At 48.9% G+C, this 22,446-nt stretch overlaps 1 protein-coding gene across 1 annotated transcript; it reads left to right on the top strand.

The window, feature by feature from the left end:
- Nucleotides 1–7,110: 7,110 nt before the first annotated feature.
- On the top strand, nt 7,111–10,572 carry LOC122388474 (cilia- and flagella-associated protein 70-like). The gene has a single exon (XM_043379612.1). The coding sequence runs from the start codon at nt 7,111–7,113 to the stop codon at nt 10,570–10,572; it is 3,462 nt and encodes a 1,153-aa protein (XP_043235547.1).
- Nucleotides 10,573–22,446: the final 11,874 nt, after the last annotated feature.

The following is a 22,446-nucleotide window of genomic DNA, read 5'->3' as shown; positions in this document are numbered from 1 at the left end:
CACTTTTAGGTCAAAAAAGGTCAAATTTTGAAGTTAAATTTTTCAACAAAAAAGGTGTCTATTGGATGCAGTTTGAGCTCAGGAACACGATGGTGCTATTTATATTGGCGTACGATGTCAAATTCGTGCTGAAAAATTGATTTGAAAAATTAATAATTGTTAATTTTTTGCAATAATTCGTATAACTTGGCCATTTTTGAAGATATTTAGCTAAAACTTGCTAGAGTTAGTCATAATAATGCGTTCTATCACATATATTCCGGTTTTTTCGAAAAGCCAAAAACTTTTTGAAAAAATGTAAAAATATAAATTTTGAATTTTATTATGTTAAATTTTCGAAATTTTCAAATTTTTGAAAATCCGAGATAGCAGTTTGATAGCGCAGTCTATTCTGAGTCCTCTCATGCAAAGAAATTGGATCTAGCTTAAAAACTGAGCTCTTGGGAGCGATTGCCGTGGTTCAATGTTTTGCGTCGAAATCGGCCGAACATGACGTCACTCTGACGTCATTTCCGGCCGACCTAATGTAGGTACGAAGTTAAAATTTTGACACAAGGTGTCAAATTAATGCAGCCGAAGGTACTGAAAGTTTGGCGTCGATACGTCAAGCGGTTTGGAAGTTATTGCAGAAAAACGGGAGGGGGGCTATAAATAGCCCCCCCCCCCCCAGTGGGGCGCGGGTTAAAACTGTGCTCACTTCGAGCACGTTCTGTAAGCCTAAACGGAGCTCAAACTCAAAGTTTGTGTGTGCAAATGAAATATCAGAATGTGCTTTTTACAAAGATATACATTTGCTGTCAGTTGATCTGTTTTCTGGTACTGCCATTGCTCTTTACTTTTTGCCCTGTATAAAAAATCACCCTGTAGTTCGAACGATTGAACTGGCAACTAGCATTTGAGTCAAACGAAGACAGAGTCTTCAGACAAACAGACAGAGACAGACAGACAGACAGACAGACAGAGTCAGAGATCAGAAAATGTTGTACAGACGGGGAAAATCTACTCCCCGACGGGGAAATCATGGGCTACAGATGATCCAAAACCAAATATTAGATTGCCCAAATAGTCATACCAAATAGCCGTCTTAGTGGTTTGGTACGGCGCTGGCGACCGAACGTCATCGTAACACACTACGGAGGACCCACTTTGTACCGCAAGACTTGTTGGCTAGGATATCGGCTTTTTGATGGAGCAACAGTAAATATGTATATGAAAGTTATGTGCGCTTGCCACTGCCCACTGTCCAGTTACACGAAGAGCCCTTATTCGACTTTGTTGATTTGATACGCTTGTGCGGTGAAAACTTTTCATCCGCGTATCACGTTGACATTCCCAAGGCCGGTTTTACACAAGACCTTTGTGAAGTTTGATCGCCCTTTCATAACGTTTACGCGAGAAAAAGCGACTATTACCGGCAATCGAACTATCATCCTCGCGTGTCGTCGTCGCCGTCAGAGGGGCTGCAGGGCAACAGACGGCCAGCGGCGGAGGGGCGGCGGCGCGGCCCGCGCACCCCGCGCCGCCCCGGGCCGGCGGCAGGGGCGCATTGTTGTAGAGAAGCCCCGCATTTCGATGGGGTTCTGTCGAGCGCGCGTCCAATGCGGGTATTGAATTATTCCATTGTCATGCGGCGCCGGGTGCGCGCTCTGCGTATCGATCTAACCCCTCGGGACGGCCGCTGTGCCTGTCGGGGTGCCCGCCGGGGGACGGACGGGAGAAGCAGCACGTGCCGTCACCACCTGTCTGGCCGACCAATGACAGGCGCCGCCACGGGCCGCCCCTGCACTGGAGCAGGAAAAGTGGCAGACTCGGTAACTTTGCAGCAGCTGTGACTTCCCGGGTGGGACTTCAAGTGGCTTCTTTTGTATCTTTATCCATGTCACGTGTCAGGTGATGTCATGTCATCTGAGGTAGCTTACCAGTGACGGAGTCCAACTGGGCTGGAAAATAAAATGGCGTAAGCGGTTTAGTGAAAATAGGCTTCCATTTGTACTGCACATGTGAGGCATGCGTGCCTTTGCGACCTTATTGTATCAAAGACGTTGTGCTTGAAAAGGAAACAAAACAAACCCGCGCGCGTTGATATGATAAATTCACTGCAAAACATTTTAGGTTTCCCCAATGGAGTTGACCAGCGACTTATTCCATAAGTAACTTCATTCGAACTCACTTCTTGGCAGGGGCGGAGCTTCCTATACAGTTGGTGGGGCGGCTGCCCCACCAACTTGGTATTTTGCCCCACCAATAAGCGTTTTGCCCCACCAACTTAAGCTGATTTTTAAGACTTTGTTGCTTTGCAAATGAATCTTTTTCGCATTGAAGAGCTTTGGAATGTCTGTTTAATGCAAAATATTATATCTGTAATGATAGGAATTGATTCAGTGTGGCATTTTATTCAACTTCACAATAGGACATTGTGGGTTTGAGACTTTTTGCCCCACCAACTTCCCTGGAAAAGCTCCACCCATGCTTCTTGGAGACCTCGATGCCGGATGGACACTTAAACTCAGGAAAGCTGACCAACACCGCCGAACGCCAGTTGTTCCTGCAATGGTATGCTGTTCCGCAAGGCACACATCCAATCGCTGTAGATCGCTGCCAGCCACTATACCGCCAGAACGGCGGCGGCCGACACAACGATTCAGCGCCTTCCCTGTGCTGGTAGACTGTGCCGGAAGACAACTATGACTATATAGCCCGCAGACACGACGGGAGGAGACTAAAAGCAGATAAAAGACCGCACTCTAGCAAACTTGTGAAATTTCAACTTTCGAGAATTTTCATCTAAAAATCAAATGCTTTCGACGCGATCTAGAAACTGAAGGGACACAGCGCAGGATCCAGCCGCGGTCGATATGGCCTGGCAGAGAATAGCTTAGGATCGGAGCAGTGCGTCTTGCGGTGTGTCTTGCGGTGTGTCTTGCGGTGTGTCTTGCGGTGTGTCTTGCGGGACAGCATACCAGTTTAAGTGCAGCTTCATGCATGGAATATGTAATGGGTACGAAACTACAAAAGTTTGAATATATTTTCTAATGCTTGTAGCTCAACACATAGGTAGGTATTTTGCTTTTACCGTGCACAGGTTCCTACCCATATCTAAATGCCAAACCAAAACACTTTTTGAAAAGTCACAATAGACCCAAAGGCTTCCAAATTTTGAAATGCTCTCGATAATGGTACCTACACCTAAATGATCTTGCTCTGTTTATTCAGATAACAAAAAACGCACCGTTACCAGTGCATCCACCATAACTTTCAAATGAACACCAAATGAAAGCTTAATCTCGACGAACTAACCATGAGGTCTCGGGGAGCTGAATCGATGTATTCATAATTTTTGGGATGCCTATGCTTTATGAAATATGAAAACCGCTTGCTAATAATAGCCGTTTTCACGACGGCCATCTGGTACACATTTGGTGCACATCTGGCGCAGATTAGGTGCATATTTGGTCAAATTAGACTCAGTGTGTCTCTTAGTAGCTATCTGCTAGGGTTGTACTGATTGCTTATATACCTGCTTCGTCATATTATCAGAGAGTATTATCGATTAAAACACTGAAATAAATTCATAAAATAAAGATATTTGCTGTAAAAGAGATTAGATGCAGATTTGGTCAAATTAGGTGCACTCGCTGGATAGCCCGTCGTGAAAACGGCTATTATCGTTCAGTTGAAAGTCTTGTAAATACAAGACTTTCAACTGAAAGTCTTGTATTTACAGCTGTACGAGCATATCCCTACAGGTACAGACTCAGAGGTTTCCAAGATATGTTCTGTGGCTGACACCACAATGAGCTACGATTCAAATTTGATTAGAGGGGGTATGGCGGCGACCTCACACCCCCAGGCTGTCCCCCGTGTCCCCGAATGCCTCCATGTGTGTCTGACACTGCCAGCTGCCTATGGTGGTGCTGTGAGGGGGAGTCGAGGGGTGTCCTTGTGTACTGGTACTCTACGTTCCGTCACACAGGCCCAATGCTGATGTTAGGATGACGATGGGGGTTGGATATCGATTTCCCAACCGTCGCGCTGGAGTTTCGATCCGCTCGCGCCCGTCGCATAGCAGCGTATCCACTCAAATTCGAAAATACGGTCGATACGGCGCGTGTTTGACCAGTATCGTAATGCAACGGATTTCTCTGGCGCGTGCGAGGCTCGTTACATCGATGGGCGCGTGCCTTTGGCGCATGTGTGCGGGGGAACGGCGCAGTGCCGGACGGCTAACGTTCAAAATACCAACGGAATCGATGGTGGATTGTACCGGAATGATTGCGATAGACACAAAGAGAGAGAGAGAGAGAGAGAGAGAGAGAGAGAGAGAGAGAGAGAGAGAGAGAGAGAGAGAGAGAGAGAGAGAGAGAGAGAGAGAGAGAGAGAGAGAGAGAGAGAAAGAGAGAGAGAGAGAAAGAGAGAGAGAGAGAGAGAGAGAGAGAGAGAGAGAGAGAGAGAGAGAGAGAGAGAGAGAGAGAGAGAGAGAGAGAGAGAGAGAGAGAGAGAGAGAGAGAGAGAGAGAGAGAGAGAGAGAGAGAGAGAGAGAGAAGGGGGAAGAGAGCAGAAGAAAGGATTCTGGTGGACGAGGGAAGGAGAAAGAAAGAGCTTAAGGAGAAAGCTAAGAATGGTTATATCCGAAAATTAAAAAAAAAACGTAAGAATGTGTTTACGATGGAAAAAGACCAAATCTACTTTTACATTTCAACTGACGATGTTATACATAGACATCACCTTTTCACCTCGGCTATTGGAAATGTAAAGTAAGCATCACCGGTAACTTTTGGGATGGTTTTCATTGGCATTCAGATAGAGGTTTATAACCAAAGCAGCGCTTTGAAGCTTTACGTCTTGACGTTTTTTTTTTAATATACACATTGTAGATAAATAGGTGGGTGTAAACACACCAAAGCATTTATGCAAAAAAAAATACATCCCTACACAATTGATTGTAGGTTTCTAATACAAGGAATAGCTTATGTTATTTTTAACGGACGATTCCATGTTATAACTGAACTTAAATTAAAAAGAAAACACGATTACGTTACATAAACGTAATGCGGCTTGGCCTATTTTGGTACTGGTCAAGAGATACGCGGCACATGTAAATATGTATACATACGTACCTGTAGTTACGACCTCAACTCAACTCAAAAGTAAGCGAAACTTGTAAACGAAATAAAGTTAATTGCTGACAGTTTCAATTGTATCAGCGAAAGCGTAAAAAACTCTCAAATTTGTTTATCTTCTGCCTGTTGATTAGTGACCTTACCCTCGTAGTTTAAAAAAGTTAAGTCACAAAACACTTGTGTTTTGACTGAACTTTTTTAAACTACGAGGGTAAGGTCACTAATCAAAATGCTATATATGCAATATGCAATATGATCCTCGCATAAGCACTGAGAAACTTAAATATTATCTTCTGCCTGAATAAATAGGGGAAAGTGGGGTAAGACGGTCAGGGTAGGTAAGACGGGCACCCCTTCTGCAGACCAAACCAATAGCGCTACGAGCAAGAAAAGTTAGGACCAGAATTGCCTTTCCCACTACACACCACCATTCAAGTCTGGTGAATTTGTGTTCAGTCGATAATCTTTTATTTTGATTTCTTTAAAACACTCATTTCATTGAAAACATCCATAATGTATTGTGCAAGCTTTTGTGTACAGCACTATAGAGTTAAAAACTCGCAATCACTTGTGGTACACTCATATGCCAACAGTGTTCATTTACGGCGGATTTGCTTTGTCTGCATCAAATTGTCCACAGCGAAAAATCGTGCTGAACTTCTGACATTGAGTTTGGGGTAAGACGGGCAACTATGAACCCAATGGGTCTGTAATGGTGAAAATATTTTTGTTGCTGTAGGAAAAAAGAAGCATTTCTAATAAGAATATGTTCGATTCCGATACTCACAGACATGTTAGCAATATTCCTTCGGCACAGTTTATTCTCGAATAATGAATGTGAAAAACGGTTCTACATGGCTTCTGAACTAGGGCCTATATAGGAGCATACGCCTTCTGCACGAATCTCGTATACTGCCATTTCCGAAGCACTTGAGACCAACGAGCGACTGTATAAATGCGGCTAATCTCGGGCATTTGTTGCGAGCTGCGCTGATCGGTGAAAGAAGCTGGCCGTCTTGCCCTACCCATGTGACCGTCTTACCCCATGGGGTGGGGTAAGACGGGTTTTTGCAAGGTTTTGCAAAAATAGCTGCAGTTTATTTGTTGAATCAGGTCTAAGTCTCATCTTCTGGCAAATGAAAGTAAAATGTCTGAAAAAGGTTTTCACCCAGTTTCCCGTTTCTATGATGTTTCTAACCGGCCGAAAAATGGCTCCAAAGTTAAGGTGCCCGTCTTACCCCACTTTCCCCTATCTTCACCGAAACGTTCCAAGCGACTGAGTCGGGTTGCAGTTTATTCATTGGGGCAATGTAAAAAAGGTGCTGAGTTCAATCTAGTTTTCTTTTTTCATGAGCGGAAATGACAAAGGTGTCATAATTTCCAACTCGGAATCGATTGACATCTGGCTGAATTATATGCAGAAAATAATGTATAAACTACATATTAGTAAACTTTAATGCGTATTAGTATTAATAAACTACATAAATAGATGTATTTCTATAAATAGCTGGCATGGAAAAAAACATTCAAAGCAGAGTGCTTTGGTCGTAGGATCGCCGAGCGAGCGAGAGTGACACATTGCAATCATTGGAAGCATCTTATCTTCCAAGAAAAAAGAAAAGGGAGCATCCAAAACGAATGTCACGAGTGGCCTCACAATATCAATTACAGTTTATACGAATGTGGTGTTCCACAGAATTTGACAATGCTCTTGAAACTTACGCCTGAACTGATCAAACCAAGATCAAACGCTTAGTTCGGCATATTCAAGGGAATTAAATGCTATATAACATATAACATATTTGCTACAGGTAGGCTTCGTTGTAAAAAGAGGGCTAAGTTCATATGGTGACTACCATTCATTCAGATATTTTTAGTAGACTTTCTGTGGTCCAGCCTCATCTCGTTTGAGAGCGCACACGATGGTCCGTTTGACCAAATAACTTTCAACTTGAATACGTAATTTTCAACAGCGGAAGACGGGCACAACATGGACAACGGAACTCCAAGAAAGGAAAAGGTTGAGCTGTCAGTAGTCATAAAACATGGGAAAAATTGGAGAAACTCTCGCGGCGAGCCGCTGCAGCCGTGCGTGCTACGCTGTGAGTACGGCGACGGAAACACCATTGGCGAGTCGAACAAGATAACTGGCGACGGCGAGGGCGGCGCCGAGATCGACTTCACGGCCACCATCAGCCTGGAGCAGGACGTGACCGACTGGAACCAGCTGGCCAACACGCCCATCATCATACTCCTCATGGAGTCGTCGCTGAAGGAGTCCAAGAAGAAGAAGAGCCCTAGCTTTAACAAGGTCGGCGTAGTGACCATCGACCCGCTGCCACTGTTGTTTCAGGCTCCGCCACCGGAGCAGTTCTACGCGTTCTACCCGTCCGATCACATGCTGCCAGAGGCAGAGAGAAGGATCCTGAGGTCTCCCGAGGTGTCCGTGCTGTTCCAGACCAGCGCGCCGCTGATCCCACCGAATGTCTTGGAGGAGCTGAACATGTTGACAATCACGCTGGACAGCTACTACGGGCTGCCAGAGCGACTTCAGGAGTGCTGGGACTGCCACGACTACATCACCGCCTTCTTCCTGCCGATCGACCAGCCGGACGAGGTTATGCGCTATGATAAATCCCTGTATCAAGAGACCAGCTCGCTGTGGCGCAATCACTACTGGTACGGGCGCACTGGCGGGATGACCGACGAGGACTTCATACCGGCCAGCACGCAGAGCTTTCACAAACACTCCGAAGAGGACAACGACAGCTCCGGAGACTTCCGAGGTGATGACGTCAACTATGAGCTGATGTCCGGGGACCGAGCGAGAGTGACAATTAACACCGAGAGACGGATCCTGCTGACAAGGAAAATGTTAAGCACATTCGAAAACTACGCATCCAGGCATAAAGTTTTACCGGTAGAGCTAATGGTGAAGAAGTCGAAGACCGCCCAGGCAGGTGCCAAGGCGCGCAGAAAGACGATGGACGACCTGGTGAGCGTGCAGTTCGGCATGGCCATGGTGAACCTCAGCTACCTGCTGTATCCGGGGGTGAGCCGACTGCGTGGCGCGTACCGAGTGCAGACCCTGGACCCGGCGAAGTACGAGGAGGTCACTGGCGGCCGGCGCAGCCTCTTCGTGCAAATGTCGAACGGCGGCAGTGCTGAAGATGCTGCTTCCACCGTTAACGGAAAGCGCAGCGACTTGGACAAGTCGGAGCGCCGAGAACAGAGAGACGAGAAGCCCAAGAGAGCAAAGGACGAGGGCAAGGACAGCGAGAAAGGAAAAGACAAGAGGGCCTCTCTGCAGCCGGGGCTGCAGCTGCCGCCGCTGCCGTCAGGTCTGCAGCTGCCCGAGATGCCGGTGGCGCCGCAGGACGACCTGTTTGCCGACGGTGACATGTTCCTTGTACTGGACATGCGACTGAAGACGCCGCTGGTGAAGCGGCACACCCTTCAGCAGCTGGCGCAGAATGTGCAGTCTCTGATTCCTCAGAGAGACGACCTGCCTCGAGAGGCCCGGAGCGCCGCAGAGGCTGAGAGCCGATACCACAAGAAGATCAAAGAGCTGAGCAAGAATCTGCTGGACGAACTGCGTCTCAATAAGCACAAGTACACCGCTCCCGAAGGAGGAGACGCTTTGGACGCCGAAGAAATCTGGCAGCGTTTTGCTTTCGACATGAACACCTCTGGAAAATATTTCGTCATCAAAGAGGCTCTAAAACCAGCGATTTTAGAGGTCGTTCGAGAGAAGTATCTCAAATACACTAGCTTCATAACGCAGGAAGAAGTCCAAGACTTCCTATCTCAGCTGTATGTGTACCTGGTCACCGAGATGCACGCGGCACTGAACCAGTTTCTGGACACTGAGGAGGAGCCACTGGTGGCGCCGTCGGTGGTGGATTGCGCCGCGCTGCGCACCTTCGCCGAGGTGGCACAGCAGCTGGGAAAGCAGAAGAAAGCCCAGCAGTTCTACCTGGAGAGGATGGCGCGGGAGAGACAGAACGCCGACCACTGGTGTGAGTACGGCGAGTTCTGCTCCAGCGTCGGCAACATCGACGTCGCCGAGGGCTGCTTCCGTGACGTGCTGAGCCACAACCCGAACAGCGCCAGAGGTTTGCTTCTGCTCGGCATCTGCTCGTCGCTTCGCCAAGAGTCGGAGCAGGCCACCATGTGCTTGCAGTACGCCGCCTGCGTCCGACGAGAGTGCTTCATCACACAGACGGTGCTCGGCATACATCTGGAGAGGGCAAACGACGTGGTGGGTGCCGAGATCGCCTACAAGTCGGCGCTGCGCCTGCTGGTGCGCGCCATCCGTTTCCACCAGGTGGACATCCTGCTGGAGTACCACGACTCGTACCTGATGGAGCTCGAGTGCTGCCCGCTGCCGGCAGAGCCCACCGCGCTCGAGCTGTGTGTCACTGCCGCCGAACAGGAGGCCAAGGAAGCTGCCGAGCGGGACTGCTCGCCGGACCGCGACCTGCTGCTGGTACAGCGCGAGCAGGGCCGCCTCGAGGAAGAAGAGGTGGAGAAACGGCGCCGTCGCGGCCGCCGGGCGAGCAGAAGCATCAGTTGCCGGCCGGGCCGCGGGGCCAACCGCTCCGATCGCTCCGACGGCCGAGAGTCGGAGGACAGACGCGAAGGCGCGGAGGAGGCGAATGGCAGCGAGAGCGAGTCGACTGCAGCGGCTCGGGCCGAGCTGACCAACTCCCACGTCCTGCTCAACAAGCTCTACCTGCTGGTGGCTCAGTTCCTCCTCAAGCACAAGGCCTACAACTTCGCCGAGCACGCCGTCAGTAAGATGGTGGTGACTTCAGATCGCCAGCTGTCCCCCGACTACTACATCACGGCTGCCAGGCTCAATTACCTGATGGGTGACCTCTCCACGGCCAATGACATCGTGCAGGAGGCACAGAAGTACTACTACCAGGACCCCAAGCTATGGTCGCTGATGGGCCACATCCAGTACTGCTCAGGCGACTCAGTGACGGCCCGCCGCTGCTACGAGACGCTGCTCGACCTGGGCCAGCAGCCTGACGACATCCACCTGGTGCACATGTTCCTCGGCGAGATCTACTACCGCGAGGGCCAGTTTGTGCGCGCGCGCGGCAGCTTCCTGTTGGCCGTGCGCGCCCTACCGTCACCCTTCTCCTGGCTATGGCTCGGCAAGGCCTGCTACCGGCTCGGTCACTACGGCGAGGCCGAGGAGGCGCTCAGGGAGGCCAACCTCCTGGACAGCACATGTGGCGAGACCTGGGCCTACATCAGCCTGGCCAGTCTGCTCTCTGAACAGCGCGTACTGGCTGAACAGGCCTACAAATACGCCCTGAAGCTGGGAGGGGTCAGCCAGGAGCTGCTCACCGAGATCCACCAGGTGCAGAAGGAGAAGGGTTTCGGAGATCCCGGCTTCCAGTCGACGTGGTGGAGCAAACAGTACGTGCCCACCGAGTGAACGTGGAGGAGCGGAGCGACTCGACTAGCAGCTTGGGTGGCTGAGCGTAGTGTAACGTGACGTACCCTCTGTTTTGAGCATGATACACAATAAGTGAGGATTGAGAGAGAGAGAGAGAGAGAGAGAGAGAGAGAGAGAGAGAGAGAGAGAGAGAGAGAGAGAGAGAGAGAGAGAGAGAGAGAGAGAGAGAGAGAGAGAGAGAGAGAGAGAGAGAGAGAGAGAGAGAGAGAGAGAGAGAAAGAGAGAGAGAGAGAAAGAAAGAGAGAGAGAGAGAAGTGATGGGCTGGATTAATTGAGTGTGTACGTGTGAGTGTAAGTGAGTGTGAATGAATGAGTGATTGAGTGACAGGGATAGATTTTTAATGATTGCATATGATACTGTGTTTTAAATACGACGAAATAAGTGTGCTGTTTAGTGAAAAGCGAAAGTCATAGCATTCCAAGCGATTACTTCTGTGTGTAGATAAAAGTAAAATCGCAATGAGTGTGCTTGACAAGTTGAACATATTACATGCATTGCATTCCACAGCCAACTTGCTTCATGTGATGATGCATCTGATGGAGAAGGGCCAAGGCTCGTCTCTATACACTAGCATACAATGGATCTATAGGTTCCTCAATTCCTCAGAGAGGGTCAAGTGTTTGATACGGTCAACAGTGCTTGAATTTCGTGATTGTTGTGAAGCGCTTATTATTCATAACATTCGTTTTTTTGCTATGCGGCAAATGCTGCTTGCTTAGAGTTTGCGAGATTACATGCAAAACGAAACGAGCTAATAAGCTCTAGGATCATATATACAGGAGTTACCTATTCACCAAAACCATTATGTGATAGACCGTAACGGGCCACCGCCGGCCACTGCACTGGCGGTTGAGCGACAGCAGCACCGCCTAAATGAATTGACCACAATAGCTGCATCGTAAACGCTCAGCATTAAACAACAACGAATGTTTTTTGGAACTCTTGACATTCATCAAGGACATCGATGTCCGAGCTCCAGTGGGCTTTGGCCCGTAACGCATAAGAAACGGATTACCAAAGGCATAAAAGCCGTTTTAAGTTGAAAATGACTCAAAATTTCCATCGGGCAGGCATAATTTACGAAAAATATTATCAACCGGCAAACAGTTTAACGCATTTTGAAACTGTCAAACAGAGAATTTCGTTTCCGGGTTTCGCTTCATTCCTTCATTGCCATATCTATCCACATAGCTATTTCGTTGGTTTGTATCCATGTCGAAAGAGGGTATTCCATTCATTTCTTGGCCTGCCCCACTTTCTCAAGACCTTGGAACAGGTGTTTCCTGGCTCCCGGCCCGTAATAGCTGAAGGAGGCCGGTCCCGTCTGCTAGTTCTCACGGCGTCCCCTACGCGGCACGTGCCGCCCCAGAGTCGGCCCTCATCAAACCAGTCCGCTGCGTCGCCCCGCCCGTGGTCTGTGAATTACATCATGGTGCATACATCTGTGCCGCCCGCCTGTCGGCCCGACAGAGCGGCAGCGGGCCGCTCGTGGCGTCCCCCTCTGTCCGCGGCGGCCCCCGGCCGGGCCCCACATGGCGCCAGCGCGGCCGCTCATTGGTCGCCGGACGGCGGCGGCGGGCGCTCATTGGTCCGCCGGACAGGTGGAGTGGCACGTGCGCAGCCGTCGGACGCGGCGGCCAGCTGAGCGCCCGAGGGCATTGAGCGCGCGTGCGGGCGCCACTCTTTATGTCCATTGATGCATTGAATCTGGTCCGATTACGGGTGCGTGTAGCGGCGCGGCCGGCTGAACTGAACTGTTTACCGTCCTGCTGTCTGGCACACGCTCAGAGGTCATGACCTGGGACATAATCCAAATCACGGCCAGCTGTTCTCCTCAGACAGTAGGTACACTCGGGGGCAGAATGATGTTCCACCACTCCCTTCCCATCGGGCTCCCATGGCTCAGCACCGGCTGCTGCCAGCGGCAGCACTGGCAGCACTGGCACTGGCAGGCAGTGCTGAGCAGTGCTGAGGGCAGGCAACACTGGCAGCAGCCAATGCTGAGCCATGGGAGCCCGATGGGCAGGGAGTGGTGGAACATCAATCTGCCCCCGAGTGTACCGACGTCTTCTGTGGGGTGGGAAAGGGCGATCGTAGACGCCATCGCACGGGAGGCATTGAGGAAGTCCTTTGAAAGGGCGTGGGCCACACAGAGTGCAACTTGGTCAATCAGTCAGGGTTGTCTAACCAATCTCGACAATAACAGACCATTATTTACGTAAACGCAAGAGCTGCTTGTGACTGTGGGTGATGCTGCATGCCTTTCATTTAGTTACCCTGGATTGTCGCTCTATGCAGTCACCTGAGCTTGGAAAGCACAATTTTTTGTGTTATTAGCATAATCATACCCCTTTAGGTGAAGTGTGATACTGGTCCATGCCTAGCAAATTATCCTCTCAACCTACTTCTCTACGCATTTATTATTTGTTCCTGAATTGCTTTTCAAGCAGAGCTGCGCCCTCGAAAGAGTACCTAACATCAGACCAACAAATGCTTTGGCTAAACAGCAAACATGGCCACAAGTGAAAAAGATATGCAAGTACTGGCAAGCACTTTATAAAGACGAGTTATAAATGGACGTCACGCAACACGCATTACAAACGTCCACAACATTAAACGGCGCCCACCACAGAGTGAAGGGTAGGTTTGGAATTTTTAAGAAGAAACTGTCTGCTTTCAGAAATGAGAGGCTATTCAACGAATCTTATATAGGAGTGTGGAATGGGGTGCTGTGGGATATGTTCTTTTTGAAATATAGTTATCTATATTGTCTGTCTGCTTTTCAGGCACGTATTGTTCCCTTTAGCAGGTAGGAATCACACCGGCAAAATGAAATTCCGCTGTCAAGCAAAAAATGACAGATGCAATGGCTTCTTATTAAATATTACTCAATACAATCTGAGAACCCGTAGCTTCGTAAATCTAGTCTAGCGTTCACGACTTTCTCGATTGACTGTGGTACCGACAGAGACATCTTATTGCATCCGGCTGTCTTATAACCACCAATGCCGTTATTGCGTACAAATCGCGTTTTCTTTTTCAATAGTGATGGCTTATTGAAAGGCAAAGGAACAATTGCATTTATCGCTATGACTTCAAATTATTCACTCAATAATGTTTACTTAGAAGGCTTCAAAACATAGGTATTATTGGGTCAATGATGAATGCTGAAACACATTTCAAAAGTGAAGGCAAAGTCGTCAACTCAGGAGCAGTTGTTGATCCAACTATAAGCAAGTTTTATCGGTGTCCTCTTTGAGTAACCTTCCATACTTTGAGCTTGAATGTTTTATTCGAGACATATCGTAAGACATAAGACATACCGTAAGGTGGGACTATTTGAGACAGTAGTGGGGCTATTTGAGAGAGTATACAGGGTGATTTTTTTTTAACTGTTAAAAAGTAAACGTCAATGGTGGTCCCTAAATCGAAAAATCGCGTGCAAAAAAGCAATGCACGTGATAGATAAATCTGGGACATTTTGTATGGTGTCATCATTTGTCCCTTTTAACCGACGGCCTCGGCCCCAATGAAGCCTGAAAATGACCCACCAATCGGGCACGCATGGTCCACCGCCGTTCAGTAAGGAACGACACAAAACGATGATTTTGAAGCATTGAGGCAGTTCGAAGCATACGATGATCAAGGGGATACCTCAGAAAGACGTTAAATAACGCATGAACAAGCTTGTAGTCATAAATAACCTTCAAACGGTCCATCTGGCGTATGAGCAGCTTTTGAAGAATCAGTCTTCAGGGAGAAAGAAAAACAGCGAATCAGACACCATCAGGGCCGCCAGTATCAAAATCCTCGACCTGCCCTCCCTAAACTTCTAGTTTTTGGACCCAGCTATGGCAGATATAACAAGAAAACAGTGGAAATATCTGGCAGAGCTGAAAATGGGCGATAGGAGCCTTTTCAGTCCGCCTAATGAGTATGGGAGTCCATGGTGCTGTTCAACACGTGCTCAGGCGGGCTGATTCGTGTCGGTGAGAGAGGGGGTAACTTCAAGCACAAGTAAAATGCACGATAGACGTTCCTTCACATCGTGTCTGCATGAAATCAAAATGTCCCAGAATGCTTGTCATCCTGGCATATAATTTTGCAGGATATATTTGCATTTTAACCCCACTAGACCTCATTACTTTTTAACAAGTAAAAAAAATCACCCTGTAGTAGTGGTTTAGTAAAATTGCTATAAAATGAAAACTATTTGGGATTCTAGTTCCATTTTTGCTCAGGTATAGTGTAAAATCGAACAGTGGATTGCCTGAACAAAAATGACAACAAATATCAAACGGCTTTCATTTTATACCGATTTTACTAAACCACTACATGCTATCTCAAATAGGACCACTGTTTCAAAAAGCCCAACCTTACGGTACCTTAACCCGCGAGTTGCTGGGGGGGGGGGGCGTTAAACGCCCCCACTTTTTTCGTCGGGCCATAGCATAAAAACGGCGCGCCGCAGGCGCGCCAAATTTTGGGTACCTGTAGGGAATTGATTGAAGGTTATTGTGACAAAGTTTAAAAAAAAATCGGTCGGAAAATTTTTGAGATATCGAGGTTTTAGTGACGTCATGATTTCTGAGTTTTCGACCAAAAACGACATATGTTAAAAAAAAATCATATAAAATCACAGAATAGACATACAGACATGCCGTAAACGCCATTAGACTGCCAATACCAAGATCAATCAAATAGCTATCTTCGATTATTGATTATTGTTCCGCATTTTCCATAATCTTGAACTGAATCTTGGCAATTTTTCGTGACTTCTTCACGACCATGATACATGCATTTCCTAAATTGAACTTTTTGAGCCAAACACGTACACACTACACATATGATAAAATGAATGTCACCATCGTGTTCTACGCCCCAAATTACCTATAAAACATGTGTCACAGGCTGCGAATATCAGTTTTGATTTTCGGGGATATGTGCCTACCTGGTTGACCTGACCTTGACCCTGACCTATGCTTGACTGACCTTTACATGGAGCTGACACTCTTGTAGGCCTTATAAGATGGATTGTGCACCGTTTTGACAGAGTTAATGGCGAGAGGCGCCCATTGCGAAGTCCTGAAGTCCACGCTACTGAAAGCCCGATTTCAGGTGTTTGACCTGACCTTGACCCGACCTGTGACCTCAAAATTCAACTTAAAAGTACTCATCTGAAGCGTCTCGTCGCGCTCTTTCGTTTGCCGCCTCGTGCGTTTTGCTGCGCCTATTGGTTCTCGAGTTATCGGCTGGGGGCGTTTAACGCCCCCCCCCCCCCAGCAAACGGTGGGTGGCGAAATACCCCAGCAACTGCCGGGTTAAGCCCGTTTCAGATACGATGCACTGCGTAATGACATATCGTAATCGGACCACATGAGCCCATAGAAAAATCAAAGACTACGTTTATGTATGTTTGGCTTGCATTCGATGTACGTTTTTTCGGCTACTAGTCGTTTACTGTTTTCGTTTCGAATTTTCGACCTTCGCATCGAGGCCGTCGTCAAGAAACATGGCTCACTGTGAAAGGGGGGAGACCGTTGACGTTCGGCGGAAATACGTTTGCGAATCAACATCGCCCCGATACGACCGTATTTTAAGGAAACTGTAATAGTTTATCCATAAAACATATAATAAAAAGTCAATTGTTTCGTGCTCCGTGCCGTGCCAGCAAGTGACACGTCACGCCTTTATTGGCCCACACGTTGATATCGATACAAAAGGCGACTAACAACATATCGATATAAGCGAATCACAACATATCGATATAGGCGACTCAACATATCGATACATCTCCCCCCAAAGAAAAGCAAAACGGTACAACAGACTACGACCTACTCGTACAGGGGATCACGAACGCGACCCGTACAGCCGGCCGCTGCGGGTCCTGCTCGGACTCGCCGCTGCGGAAGGACAGGGCTCCGGCGTCTGACCCGGCGGAGAGATAGCCGGCCGCGGCATCGAGACAGTCGGGCTCGGCCGCACTGAAACACCAACAGGCACGCCCGGCGACGGCCGCACAGATTCCGGCACGCCCGGCGACGGCCGCACCGACAAGGGCACCGGGAGGTCCGACGAGCCCGTGGGAGGCTCTATCCCCGGTGACAGGCGCAGGGCGCCTCGATTGCGCCTCACTGTATGACGACTGTTATCTACCACATAACTTCGTCGCCCGATCCGCTCACGCACTGTCACTCGCTCACGCCAGTCCGGGTCGATCCTTGTTCGCACCCGCACTACATCCCCAGGCCGCAACGGCGGCAAGTCGCGAGCCCCGTGATGCTTGTTGAAGCTCCTTCGTTGAAGCTCCTTCCTCTCGCCATCTCTCCTCCTCGCGGCGTCGAGTGTAGAGTCCTGACACTCGACGACCCGCGGACGCGGAAGCCGAGTCTGGATCTCGCGTCCAAAGAGCAGACGAGCAGGCGACTGGCCTGTCGCCTCCACCGGCGTAGCGCGGTAGTTGAGCAGCGCCAGATGCGGGTCCCGCTGGCGGAGGAGCCACTTAGCCGTCCTTACGGCGCGCTCAGCGGCGCCGTTCGAAGACGGCGTGTGAGGGTCGGTTATCCGATGCCGGAAACCGTACTCGGTGGACAGGTTCTGGAACACATGTGACGTGAACTGAGTTCCACCATCGGATGTTACCATGTCGGGGATTCCATGGCGGGCGAATAGCGTTTTGAGTCGTTCTACTACCGCCGAACTCGTGAGACGGGGAAGGCGTTGAATCTCAAGGTATCTGCTGAGCACATCCACTGTAATCAGGTAATCGTGACCGTTGTGATGACAGATGTCACAGGCAATGTGACTCCACACAGACACTGGGACGGGAGTCGGTATGAGTGTCTCACGATGCTGTTGTGGACTGTTTATCTGACAAAACTGACACTGGCTGACATGTCTCTTCAGATCCTCAGAGATCCCGGGCCACCAGACTGATTGGTCAGCTCGTTGTCGGCATTTGGATAGACCAAAGTGGCCATCATTGTGCAGCTTATTCAAAATCTCTGACCTGATACTCGAAGGGATGACGAGACGGTTGCGGTACAGGAGCAGAGGGCCTGACGGCAGGTGCACCACACTCAGGTCATGCCGGACGCTGAAGTAGTCCTGCAGGGCCCTCGGACCCTCCATCCAGCCATGAAGAGTCTGCTGGGTGACACGACAGATGTCATCATCCCTCTCCTGCAGCACCCGAATCTCCTCCAGGCGGTGATCACTCACGGGCAGGCTGCCGATCACGCCGGACACGTAATCGCTGACGTCATTCTGCAAGACAGTGGCGAGATTGTCGGTCTCTTTGCAGGGATGCCGGGATAGGTAATCTGGTACAACATGCTGCTTTCCAGGCACATAGGTGGCGACTGGATTGTACCTTGTCAAACGCATCAAAAGTCTCTGGCATCGAACAGGTGTGTCGACTAGGCTCTTTGAGTTGATCAACGGAATCAACGGTTTATGATCTAACTCAAGTCGAAACTGTGGTAGACCAGACAGTAGCATGTGCATTCGTTCACATGTCCAGACAGCAGCCAATAACTCTTTTTCAATTTGAGCATATCGTTGCTCGCATGGGGTCAGCGTTCTGCTACAAAACGCAACGGGTCTCAGCTGGGAGTCGGGTTGTCGCTGCAACACACAGCCACCGATGCCATAGCTGCTCGCATCAGCACTCACAATGGTCTCTCTGGTTGGGTCATAGAAAGCTAACACAGGAGCACCAGTTAGCATCTGCTTTACTTCGTCAAGAGCCTTTTGCTGAACATGGGACCACACCCAGGCTACATCCTTTTTCAACAAGTCGTTTAGAGGTTTCAGCTTGCTTTGAATCTGGGGCACAAACTTACCCAGATAGTTGACGGTTCCAAGTAGGCTCCTCAGTTCCTGCTCGTTCTGTGGCGCCTGCAGTTCTCTCACTGCTGCGAGCTTGGCAGGATCCGGTTCCACTCCTCTGCTGCTGATCTTCTGGCCCAAGAAGATGATGCTGTCCTTCTTGAACTCGCACTTCGCTTTGTTCAGCTTCAGCCCGGATGACTCGATCCGCTGGAGAACTGCCTGCAGACGCTCGTCGTGCGTCACACTGTCACCGTACACAACAATGTCATCCATGTATATCAGTACACCATCAAGACCAGCCAGCATTTCCTGCATCTTTTTCTGAAAACATTCAGGCGCCAGGTTTATCCCCATTGGAAGCCGCTGGAATGCCTTCCTGCCAAATGGGGTGAGGAAAGTGGTCAGTAGCTGTGACTCCCTGTCCAGTGGGAGCTGGTAGAACCCCGAGCTGGCATCCAGCTTGCTGTAGATGCTCGAACCTGCAAGTTCAGCTGTCAACTGTTCCACGGTGGGGATAGGGTGGATCTCTCTCTTCACACACTTGTTCAGGTTCTTGTAATCGACCGTGATGCGGACTGAACCACCACCCTTGGGAACGGGCACCATTGGTGCACACCAGTCAGTGGGCTCTGAGACTGACCTGATGATTCCAGCATCTTCCATTCTCTCCAGTTCCTGTTTCACGGACTTCAGCAGTGGGAATGGCACATTACGAGCAGTATGCACAGCAGAGGGTACGGCATCATCAACAAGCCTGATTTTGATTGGTGATGTGTTCATCAAACCAGTTGGACCAAACACATTCTGAGACAGTCTCACCTCTCCAGTGAATTCAATCACTCCGAGCCTCTCTCCAGTGGAGCGTGACAACAGATTCTGAGAAGTGTCCAGAACATAGAAATGTTCATTCTCAAGGCTCACCTGCTTGTACTTGATGGTTGCACTGAATACTCCCAGGACATCAAGGGCACCACCAACACTGGTCAGCTGTCTTGAGGTGGGCAGCAGGTCTGGCTTCTGCACCATCTGCTCATACTGCTGGAGAGACATGATGTTAACATCTGCACCAGAGTCCACTTTGAAACTGACTTGGCTTTGACCAACCTCAACAGAAACTGTCCAGTCCTTGCTCTTGTGCCCTTCAACCACCCCAAGGAAATAACCTTCCTCCTGATCCTCATCATGTTCAGTATCTGGGGCACATTGGACACTCTGAACTCTATGGCTTGAACCCGAGCAAACATTTGCAAAGTGGTCCCTGCCACCACACTTGAAACAGGTTTTCCCCAGGGCTGGACATTGCTGCGGACTGGTATGCCTCCTCCTTCCACAATACCTGCATGTTGTGGAGAGTAGTGATCCTCTGCCTGCTCGTCCACGACCTGATCTTGGTCTGGACGAGGCTGGATCTGGCTGGCTCTGGCTTCGTCCAACAGCTGGTCCAGGCTGGCTTGGGCGTCTTGCTTGATGTGGTGCTGGCCTGTATCTCGCTCTGCTTTCAATCCTGTTCACATTGTCTGTGGTACTCGGGTCATGCACGAGTTCATGATTACGAAGCATCTGCACCACAACTTCAAGAGTCACATCTGAATCCAGAGCTCGTAACTGAATCTGCTTGGACATATTTTTATCCTTCATTCCTGCTATCAGACGGTCTCTGATCCTTTCATTTTTGTCAGCAAACTGGCAGTGTTCGGCAAGGCAATGCACTGCTCTAATGTAGCTTTCGTTCGACTCGGAAGCGCCTTGTGTTCTAATCTCAAAAGCATGCCTCTCAGCAATCACATTTCTCTTTGGGGTAAAGTACCCATCAAAACAGCGCACAGCAGCTTCAAAATTGTTGTGAGGGAAAGCTGCTATGCTCAGAATAATATGTTCAGCCTCTGGCCCCATTGCATAAACAAGTGCACTGACCTGGGTTTCCTCCTCATCGAGATTTAGCTTTGACGCCTGGCGATATCGTCTGAAGCGGTCGCGCCACAGAGGCCAATGCTCTGGTGAAGTAAAATCAAACTGTTCTGGTGGGGTAAATCCAGACATCACTGCTTGATGTTGTCTTGCTTCTTCTCGCTTTCTTACACTTCTTCAAGTTGCTTTTAACCCACCAAAAATAAGAAATCAAAACCGCAAGTTCACCACAGGCTGCGCCATGTTTCGTGCTCCGTGCCGTGCCAGCAAGTGACACGTCACGCCTTTATTGGCCCACACGTTGATATCGATACAAAAGGCGACTAACAACATATCGATATAAGCGAATCACAACATATCGATATAGGCGACTCAACATATCGATACATCAATAATCAGCCGAATGTTCAATTTACTTCTGGCCCGTTTCTTAGGAACACTTTTTGTCATTAGATAATGTTACTTTCTTTTATTATACATAAAATGACTTCACCGGACACCGACAATATGACTTATTCGTTTGATTTTTGACACGCGGAATTAGTTCCGCTTAAGTTTAAAAATAAGGTCAAATTTCGTATTAAACGATTCAAAATCATTCAAATCAGTTCACCTTTCATGTTGTCTCGTCAAGAACAGTGGCTACTTAGGTACTTGCCACGATAAATGATTATTGGAACCTCATTGCATTTGCATGAGTAAATTAAATTCGCTAACGAAAAATGTCGGCACCTAAAAAGTACTGTTATGTGCTAGCCTTAACGTACCAACGAACCTCGGGTATAAACAGCTGACGGAAATAATGTTGAACTGGAAAGTAAACAGGTAAGATGCGATAAATATATAGGCATGCTTGTAAGGCACAACCGGGCCTCATGTGAAATCTGATGTCATTTTTCGATGGCGGCTTTCACGCATTTTTTTGCAAGATTCTTTAAAGTTTTGAGCAGAATTCTCCAACATATACCTATCAGGTTCAGCATTTTGGTAACAAATCGGTAAGTGTCAGCAAAGCTGGCTGTAATTTTATGTCTACTTTGCATTAGTTGCTGTTGATCTGAAAACGATTCAAGAGTTAACAGATCAAAACCCTTAAAGTGTGAGGAAAAGAGGAATAGTCAGCGAAGCGATGCATCCAAAACTAGCAGCCCCTGCGACTACTGAGAGGAGGTGCAGCCGCCGCCCGCCGCCCGCCTACCGTGGGAACTGGTGCCCCTCTGTGATTGGTCGGCCCGCCGTCTGTGGGGGCGGGGCCTGCGGACCGGCCGGGGAGTGCGAGGGGGCGCCGCGGCCCCCGGCTGGTCAGTCGGCCCGCGTCAGTCGCCGGCGGCGGTCCGGCGCCCGGCGCTCCTCATCTCTCAGACCCTACGGCAACGTGCAGCATGTGCAATACGGAGCAAGTACAAACCTTCAGTGTGGCAAGCGGCGACAGTGGCGAACTGAACGAGCAGCTGGTCATCGTACTTTAGTCAAGACGTGAACGAGTCTAGTCAAGAACAAGAGTCAAGATCTAGTCAACAAGAAATCTGTGAAAAAGGTAAAACTGAAGTATAAAAACAGTAAAACAACAAAACTAAAAATATTAGACTAGTTCACACAATCCAGTCAAGGTGTGTGTCCTGTAAATATTGTGAATAGCTGCATAGATGCGTTCAATCTAGTCATCGCCTGACGCAGTAAAATCAAACTGCTGCTGTCACGAAACAGTTGATCTCGTGAGTCATCTAGTCAAGACGTATTCTAGTCAAGAAACGTCTAGTCAGTGTTGAATCTACGTCGTTTGCACGTTATCTAGTCAAGACTCCTTTCTAGTCAGAGAAGAAAAAGTTCTAGTCAACGAAGATCTCCAGTCGAAGAAGGTTCCTAGTCAAGGCAGATATCTAGTCAGAGAGGATCTCTAGTCAATGAGTACATCTAGTCAAGAAGATATCTAGTCAAGAAAGATCTCTAGTCAAAGCAGATCTCAACAGGTTTCTCTAGTCAAGGAACATCTAGTCAAGAGAGACATACGCGTCGGGCTCCTCGACGCACCGGGTCATCAGGCTCAGCTGGGCCAGGCGGTCACGTGTCGGCTCACAGACACCACCTCTCTGCGAGACTGGCTGAGCGAC

This window comes from Amphibalanus amphitrite, unplaced genomic scaffold (assembly GCF_019059575.1).
Source record: "Amphibalanus amphitrite isolate SeventyFive unplaced genomic scaffold, NRLGWU_Aamphi_draft 000323F_arrow, whole genome shotgun sequence".
NCBI classification, from domain to species: domain Eukaryota; kingdom Metazoa; phylum Arthropoda; class Thecostraca; order Balanomorpha; family Balanidae; genus Amphibalanus; species Amphibalanus amphitrite.
This window is presented reverse-complemented; position numbering and strand designations above follow the sequence as displayed.